Source organism: Protomyctophum parallelum, assembly GCF_964188405.1.
Source record: "Protomyctophum parallelum genome assembly, chromosome: 8".
NCBI classification, from domain to species: Eukaryota; Metazoa; Chordata; class Actinopteri; order Myctophiformes; family Myctophidae; genus Protomyctophum; species Protomyctophum parallelum.
This window is the reverse complement of record NC_139703.1, coordinates 9,272,420-9,281,753: the sequence shown is the minus strand read 5'-3', so window position 1 is coordinate 9,281,753 and position 9,334 is coordinate 9,272,420. Positions and strand designations below refer to the sequence as shown.

General features: G+C 43.9%; 1 protein-coding gene across 1 annotated transcript; it reads right to left on the bottom strand.

The window, feature by feature from the left end:
- Positions 1-5,124: 5,124 nt before the first annotated feature.
- On the bottom strand, positions 5,125-8,314 carry LOC310863801 (uncharacterized protein; the record flags this gene model as incomplete). Its single annotated transcript, XM_083772293.1, has 2 exons — positions 5,125-7,057; positions 8,302-8,314. 2 exons carry the CDS (start codon positions 8,312-8,314, stop codon positions 5,358-5,360), a joined length of 1,713 nt encoding a protein of 570 aa, XP_083628419.1. The 3' UTR covers positions 5,125-5,357.
- Between the last annotated feature and the right edge of the window lie 1,020 nt (positions 8,315-9,334).

Below are 9,334 nucleotides of genomic sequence, written 5' to 3'. Positions count from 1 at the left end.
AACAGTTTGTAGTACATTTCAAGCACAACCTCAATACAGAGACTGTTAACTGTAAGTGGACGACCCAATTAAGCATTACACTTGTCCACATTGGGGTCCACATTGTTCAATTCATCAAAACATTTAGAGACATACAAATAGACACTTCTATGTAGTTAAAGAACAGAACAGGAATTCATCATATAGGAAGCAAAAAGGGAAAAGATACATAGCCTATACAGTGAGGGAAAAAGGGGGGGGGGGGGTGGGGGGGTTCAGATTTGACAGAGGCCAGTTTCGAATTGCAGCCGTCCGTAGGTGCCCTTTGAGAGCGGTTTTGAAGGAGTCAAGGGATTCACATGTCTTAATGACTGTTGGTAGGGCGTTCCACATTTTGGTGGCATAGGAGCGAAAATAATTTAGTCCCTTGTTTGTGCCGAATCTGGGTTGTACATGGTTTGTTGTACTCCCTCTGGTGTTGTGGGTGTGGACTTCGTTTACATTAAGGAAGTATTTAAACAGGTAGGCCTACATGGGTATCTTATGGTGGTGTATCGAATCTTGTGAACCAGACCCATCATGATAAAGGATGGTACACTTGTTTACAACAGGATCCACCAATTCAGAGAGACAGAGAGAGATGATGGGGGGGACACAGAAAAAGACAACCAGAGAGAGAGTAATGGAATGTTAATAGTAATGTTATTAAAATGTGTGGTTGCATTTTTATAATAGAATGCAGTTATATATTCCATTACAGTAGGCCTAGGTCTTAAGCCTTAGATTTAAGACGTGTTTAGACACACTTCCTACCCAGTGGTGTCATGCTCGTAGAACACATAGTACCACGCCGTGGTACCAGTATTTCTTGACGTGCACGTGTCGTGTATAGGGACGGAACGCGTCCCCAAAGAAGACGCATCTAACAAACCTCGCGTCACCAGACTTTCCAAATGGCCAGGCACAAAGTGGTCTAGGTTTAGCCTACTGGCTAGCCTAAACTGATTAAATGTTTTAATATTTAATTTAAAAATAAAAATAAACCTCTCTCTCAACTAATGCCAGTGTGCCAGTGATCACCCTCCCCTGTGCCAATTCTGGCATCCATAGGCCTACCTCTAAGGTTGAATACCCCCGGACTAGCTAAAATATGATGAAAGAAATGTGGGTTGGAGTGAGTTGGAGTTACCGTATCCACGGTTTGGATTGGAGTTGTCGGCACATTCTGAAATTCCAGGGGGACCGTTCTTCATTCTTGGCGTGGGTGAGTTGGTAAATGAGCGACTCGTTTGGTATTCATAGACACAGTCCTCGCCCGTGCCTCTCTCTCGCCCGGGTTGAAACACACACACACACACACACACACACACACACACACACACACACACACACACACACACACACACACACACACACACACACACACACACACACACACACACACACACACACACACACACACCCACACCCACACCCACACACACACACACACACACACACACACACACACACACACACACACACGCACACTATTCTGAGTTCCAGGCAGCTGAAGCCCCATAAATACTCGTTTAGATTTAGATCATAAAAAAAACTCATAAAACATAGTTAATGTACCATGAATTTCATTGTTTTCTAAAAAGAAACAACTAACAAACAAAAAATCTGCATAGGCCTACGTTTTAATTAAAAGGTTTAGTGGTTTACAAATAGATGAAATATTGCATTAGTTAATCTTCTGTTGCTTAACATTGATCGTACAATATAAAGATATAAAGGCCATTAAATGGGGGTCCGTAGACTAATGCATAAACTTGGGGTCCTTGACATGAAAACGTTTGGGAACCAGTCCAGAACCAGTACTTGAGCTCCCCCTGGTGGTACACAGAGGAGTCGCCCAAAAAGGAGAGAAAAATACCGTAGGGCGTAGGCCTACACATTAAGTGGAATTCAATATTTTATAGATACTACAGGTAGGTATAGTTATTCTGACCAATAAGCAATTGGTTGAAACAGGCTCACCAGCCGTGCTGAAATGAGCGTCACACCCAGCCGTTAGGCCTGGGACCGAGGCTAGCCGTTAACCCATTCTGACCTGAGATCAGATTCATACGAGGTTTCCACTGGACACACACCGGTCTGATTAACCCATTCTGACCTGAGATCAGATTCATACGAGGTTTCCACTGGACACACACTGGTCTGATTAATAGAACGGATTGAGAACGGATTAATCACATTAGAAATATCATCAGTTGTGCTGATCAGTGATTTAAGACTGAGTTTTGTCACAGCAGCAGCATTATTACAGGCTTATAGGAATGGAACCAAAAGGGCAGGTCTACGCTTCTGTAGTTTAACTAAAATAAATACCGGTAACACGTTATGTTTTCAACTCTTTTAATATCAAGGCCAATTATATGTATTCGACATTTGAGCCACGGAATGACGGAACCACCATTGGATGAGATTCATAACCAAAACTTTGAACATTGTGTTGCCGTTGGATAACATTTTGCTGTATTGATGTGGTGCGACAGGAGAGATGGTGTGCATTGCATTCTTTTTATTCGTTTTTATTCTTTGTCACCTTGTTTTGAAATGTGCTATAAAGGTTTATTATTATTATTATTATTATTATTATTATTATTAATAATTTGAACCAGCACATACGTGGTATTATTATTATTAGATAAAATAATATAATTAGAAAAAGAAAGAAAAAAACCTGTCTTTTCTTCTTCTTTGTAATCATTTGTTCGGCCCAAAACATTGTTTGTCATGATTAGTCACAACTCAAGTTGTCTTTGCCCGCGGCGTAAACGTCTTTAATCAGACCAGTGTGTGTCCAGTGGAAACCTCGTTATGAATCTGATCTCAGGTCAGAATGGGTTAAATACCAACCACCCCTACTCACCATCTCAGAGATAGTGTAGGTCATCGGTGTAGAATATTTGTCTTTATATTTGGCAGGTTAGGACATACTGCACCTATAGTATTTGTCCCTGTAAGTTTCTCCTTTATGTGGACATAAATAAACCGTTAAAATAAAATGGGTGCTACAGTGCTTTGCATAGGCTTTCATTTTGGTATCACATAACACTACACCTAATATACACACATACATGACTAAACTAGTCCCTCCCGTCCACTTTATTAAGGAGAACTTTATATCAAACAGCCACTCGGTGGCGCGCTATGAGCTTGTAGATCTGCTATTTTTCAATAGCTAAAGCATAAAATGATGCTAACACCAAAATGGGTTCCCGTTCAGAATGGGTTAATGTTTGTTAGGAAAACATTTGGAACGCACACACACACACACACACACACACACCGAAAGCTGGACATAGGAGGGGCTACCGCCCTTCAAAAAAAGAAAATACATGCAAAGTATTTTTCCTCAATTAACTGATATTTAATAAGTAATGAAATAGTGGCCCATTCATTTGGGCATGCAATAGAACACAGAGAAATGGCATTACTTCTATTAAGACAGTCTCTATCTTGTACAATGTTACGTATAATTATGGTGTACATGTGGTGGTGTATATATATATATATATATATATATATGGTGTACATGGTGGTCATATATAGTAAAGATTAATGACACAAAAAACTAGGAAAAGTGCACCTCAGAGCACAGGTCTCCTGGTGGCGCTAGAACAGGCCAATGTGAAAACGGTGCGATTTTTCGCCTTTGATGGCAATTTGACATTCAAAGTCATGATTTGAGCTCATGTTTTTGTAAAGAAACGCCGTTCTGGAAAATGTGGGACGAAGGTTCGTCGTTGGCATCCAGGGAGTGTGTGTGTGTGTGTGTGCACATTTTGGCATTGACCGGGCCAATGGTGCCAGAGATTAGCTGTACAAAGACGAACAGACTGCAAAACATACTCTCCCCCACGCCTTCGGCCTGGTGGAGACAATTATTTGCAATACCTCTAGGTAAAAAAAAAGGAAAAGTTACCGTTACCCTAAGGTTTTCACAGACCTCTTTTCCACTGGTTGGGAACCTGTTCAGTTCAGAACCAAGTGTGCAAAACCTATATTACATTGTTTACAGGGCAAAGTAATTAATACATGATAACCCTTCCACAATAGTAGCTTCTTCATATTTTCAACTTTTTTGCAATGCCTAATATTTAAATTTCAGAAAAATTGTAATACAATAAAAATCATCATCTTCGAGTAAGTAATCAACTGGGGAAGGTTCATAGTGATAACTATTAACCCATTCTGACCTGAGATCAGATTCATACGGAGGTTTCCACTGGACACACACTGGTCTGATGAACCCATTCTGACCTGAGATCAGATTCATACGAGGTTTCCACTGGACACACACTGGTCTGATGAACCCATTCTGACCTGAGATCAGATTCTAAAAATGTCAGTCGTTCTTCGATTTTTCAAAAATAGCAGACCTACAAGCTCGTAGCGCGCCACTCGGTGGTGCGCTATGAGCTTGTAGATCTGCTATTTTTCAATAGCTAAAGCATAACACGATGCTAACACCAAAATGGGTTCCCGTTCAGAATGGGTTAATTATATTTCACGGTGAAAATAACAAAATGTGTGATAAAAATGAACAAGCTACTACAATGAAGGGTTATCATGTATTAATTTAGTTATATCGACCCTGTAAAGTGTAAACAATGTAATATAGGTATGGTTTTGCCCACTCAATGCATAATTAACGTTTTGGAGCTGTGGCTCATGGACTAAGAACTGGTTCTGAACAGTGTTGTTTTTGGCAGAAAAGTTTTATTTTAGTTTTAGTCATATAGTCTTTGGAATAGTTTTTATTTAGTTTTAGTCACATTTTAGTCACCTGGAATGTGTTAGTGTTAGTCTAGTTTTAGTCGACTAAATGTCATGAGATTTTAGTCGACTAAATGTCATGAGATTTTAGTCGACTAAATCTACAGTTGATTTAGTCGACTAAAATGTATTTTGGTGGGCACTGATGCCGTCATAAGGACTGTTTTTACACTGTTTTACACTTACACGCTGAAAATAGCCGATCTACAAGCTCGTAGAGTACATTTTAGTCTAGTTTTTATTTGTTGACGAAATTGTCAGTATATTTAGTCTTATAGTTTTAGTCATCATAGCTTAGTTTTCATTTAGTTTCCATTTAGTTTTCGTCAGTGGAAAAAGGTAGTCGACGAACATTTTTCGTCTTAGTTTTAGTCGACGAAAACAACACTGGTTCTGAACTGAACCAGCTCCCAACCGGTGGAAAAGGGGCCAAAGTCAAGAAAACAAAAGAGCTGGGAAAGGCTATAAAAGACGAGTCCTAATGAAAACTTGTGTAAATATCCATTATATTTTTCCCTTGTCCATCCAACTCCCAGACAACATACAGCCGTTTAACATGACCCTGCCAGTGGGGCAATTGAGAGTGGACATTTGTGTGTCTTCAGGTGACAGGACTCACGAAACCTCTTGTCACAGTGTGTACAGTGGAAAGGTTTCTCTCCCGTGTGGATGCGCTGGTGTCTCTTGAGAGCGCCCGACTCGCGGAAGCTCTTCTCACAATCTGTACACTGGAAAGGTTTCTCTCCGGTGTGTGTCAACAGGTGTCGTTTCAGGTCCGTCAGGCCGTTGAAACTCTTGTCACAGTAATTACAACTATACGGTTTCACTCCATTGTGGATGGTCATGTGCGCCTTCAGCTTGGACGACGTGTCGAAGCTCTTGTCACACTGCGTACAGTGGAAGGGTTTCTCTCCAGTGTGGACGCGCATGTGAGTCTTCAGGTGGGCCGATTGGTTGTAACTCTTGCCACAGAGTTCACACTGGAAGTGTTTCTCTCCAGTGTGAACACGATTGTGAGCTTTTAACTGAACGGCCAAACCGAAGCTCTTGTCACACTGCGTACAGCAGAAAGGTTTCTCCCCGGTGTGGACCAGCTGGTGTGTCTTCAGACCACTGGAGTTAATGAAACTCTTGTCACAGTTTGTACACCTGAAGGGTTTTTCTCCATTATGGCTCAGCTCGTGTCTCTTCAGGTTGGACGAGCGGTTGAAACTCATGTCACACCGTGTACAGCGGAAAGGTTTCTCTCCCGTGTGGATGAGCTCGTGAGTCTTCAGGTGTTTCGACTGGGAGAAACTCTTGTCGCAGTGTGTACACTGAAAGGGTTTCTCTCCGGTGTGGACAAACCGGTGTGACCTCAACAGACTGGAGCGGTTGAAAGTCTTGTCACACTGTGTACATTGGAATGGCTTCTCTCCAGCGTGGACACTTTGGTAGTGAGCCTTCAGCTCGCCCGGCCGACTGAAACTCTGGTCACACAGTTTACACGGGAACGTTTTCTCTCCGGTGTGGATACGCTGGTCGTGTCTCCTGAGAGCGTCTGAGCCACGGAAACTCTTGTCGCAAAGTGTACAGTGGAAAGGTTTCTCTCCAGTGTGGACAAGCTGGTGTCTGTTCAGGTCAGATAAGCCAGTGAAACTCTTGTCACAGTGTTTACAACTAAAAGGTTTTTCTCCAGTGTGGATACGCTGCTGGTGAGCCTTGAGAGGACTGGACTGATTGAAACTCATGTCACAATAGGTACAGTGGAACGGTTTCTCTCCAGTGTGGACACGCTGGTGTGTCTTCAGGTTTGAGGAGTGTTTGAAACTCTTGTCACAGAATGTACAGTGGAAAGGTTTCTCTCCGGTGTGGACCCCGCCACTCGTCTCCCCGGTGGCAGATTCAGAACGGTGTGAAGAGAGGAGCTGCTCTTCACCAGTCGATTGTTGCATCGCAACCCAGTACTTTATGTAAGCTTGTGTTTTCATGTTTTCAGTCGAGGTGCTGGCTGGAGGCTCTGTGTCTCTGTTGTCGTCATCAATAACATCGTCGTCCTCCTCCTCATCTTCACTTGTCCACACTGACTCTTCAGCCTCCCCTGTCGTTACTAGTAGCTCCTCCTGTTCCTTTTTAATCTGTAGAGGCTCTGGTTGTTCGTCCTCGTCTTCATCACTCGTCCACGCTGACCCTTCAGCCTCTCCTGTCGTCTCTAGCGGCTCCTCCTGTTCCACTTTAACGTGTGGATGCTCGTCACACACAGGCACGATGTCTAGACAGAGAGAGAGATAAATACAAAAGACAATGCAACACGTTAGTTTTTAAAAGGGTAAACGTTACATGTGGTAATTGGAATGACTTCAGCTGTAAATAAAATGGTCCATTTCCAAACATCTTATCCTCATTCATCAAAGAGTGTTCTTGGCCTAAACCGTTCTACGTAGGAGTTTGCTCAGACTGCAAGTATAAATTACACTTTTAAAGCCATACAATTTAATTTAACACACTTCAACCAGTTAATCAGACCAGTGTGTGTCCAGTGGAAACCTCGTATGAATCTGATCTCAGGTCAGAATGGGTTCATCAGACCAGTGTGTGTCCAGTGGAAACCTCGTATGAATCTGATCTCAGGTCAGAATGGGTGAACAATTGCTTCAATATTATTTTCCAAAAGCAAAAAGGTCACTTGCCTACTGTCTGTTAGAAAAGTACTGTATTTGAAGGCCCAAAGTAAAATGTAGTGTAGAGCTGGACAATTTTGCAAAAAACATAAATAGTAAAAGAAATACATTGTCAAATATATGTTTTTTTTTTGTTTTTTTTAATGAAATAAACAATAAACAAATAGGAATTTCCCTATTGGAATAAAGTCCAAACCTTAAACAAATCCCTTTGGGATTAAACACGTAACAACGTGTCCGTTAACCAGAGGTCATGGCCATGCTGGCTTGTGGTGGACATTTTAGCCTAAATTCCATTTTGTGACATACAACATGACTGGACAGTAATATTAAACACAGAGCCAGCCCTGAATGACCATAACAGGTCTGTAACTCTGAGAGTGTTCCCTGAATGACCATAACAGGTCTGTAACTCTGAGAGTGTACAAATGGACACATAAGGGTCGATTTGGTTCCATTTAAAACTGAATAACTGAAATGTGAAAAATCTTGGGGTAATGCAATTCGCATATGAAGCAGAGGGCCGTGTCAAATCTGTCCACCGGGCCCCATTTGGCCCACGGGCCGCACTTTGGACACCCCTATACTACAGCACTAGCCTGGCCACTAGAACAGCGCCTCCAGGCTTCTTCAGGGGGTTCTTAGCACTGGCCCGCTGCCAGGTCCAGAGGGTCGATGAGGAGATGTCGCCAGCCACAACATTTCCCTGAGTTTGGCCCCTCAGGGAAGGCAGTCAGAGGAGCAGAATAGAGGCTGTTTTTGACACGGGATAATTCTATCAAGAATAGTGAAAGGGGGTGAACAGACTGGCCACGAGTTGCAAGGTACCACTAACCAGTCTCATTCATTGTGCATGAATGGAGGAAGGCAGAATATAGAGCAAGTAAGTAGCCTTGCCGAGCCATGAGGCCCATAGGGGCAGGAGCCTATCTCCTGTTTCTGTAGCCATGAGGCCCATAGGGGCAGGAGCCTATCTCCTGTTTCTGTAGCCATGAGGCCCATAGGGGCAGGAGCCTATCTCCTGTTTCTGTAGCCATGCGGCCCATAGGGCAGGAGCCTATCTCCTGTTTCTGTAGCCATGAGGCCCATAGGGGCAGGAGCCTATCTCCTGTTTCTGTAGCCATGAGGCCCATAGGGCAGGAGCCTATCTCCTGTTTCTGTAGCCATGAGGCCCATAGGGCAGGAGCCTATCTCCTGTTTCTGTAGCCATGAGGCCCATAGGGGCAGGAGCCTATCTCCTGTTTCTGTAGCCATGAGGCCCATAGGGCAGGAGCCTATCTCCTGTTTCTGTAGCCATGAGGCCCATAGGGCAGGAGCCTATCTCCTGTTTCTGTAGCCATGAGTCCCATAGGGCCAGGAGCCTATCTCCTGTTTCTGTAGCCATGAGGCCCATAGGGCAGGAGCCTATCTCCTGTTTCTGTAGCCATGAGGCCCACAGGGGCAGGAGCCTATCTCCTGTTTCTGTAGCCATGAGGCCCATAGGGGCAGGAGCCTATCTCCTGTTTCTGTAGCCATGAGGCCCATAGGGGCAGGAGCCTATCTCCTGTTTCTGTAGCCATGAGGCCCATAGGGGCAGGAGCCTATCTCCTGTTTCTGTAGCCCTATCTCCTGTTTCTGTAGCCATGAGGCCCATAGGGCAGGAGCCTATCTCCTGTTTCTGTAGCCATGAGGCCCATAGGGCAGGAGCCTATCTCCTGTTTCTGTAGCCATGAGGCCCATAGGGCAGGAGCCTATCTCCTGTTTCTGTAGCCATGAGGCCCATAGGGCAGGAGCCTATCTCCTGTTTCTGTAGCCATGAGGCCCATAGGGCAGGAGCCTATATCCTGTTTCTGTAGCCATGAGGCCCACAGGGGCAGGAGCCTATCTCC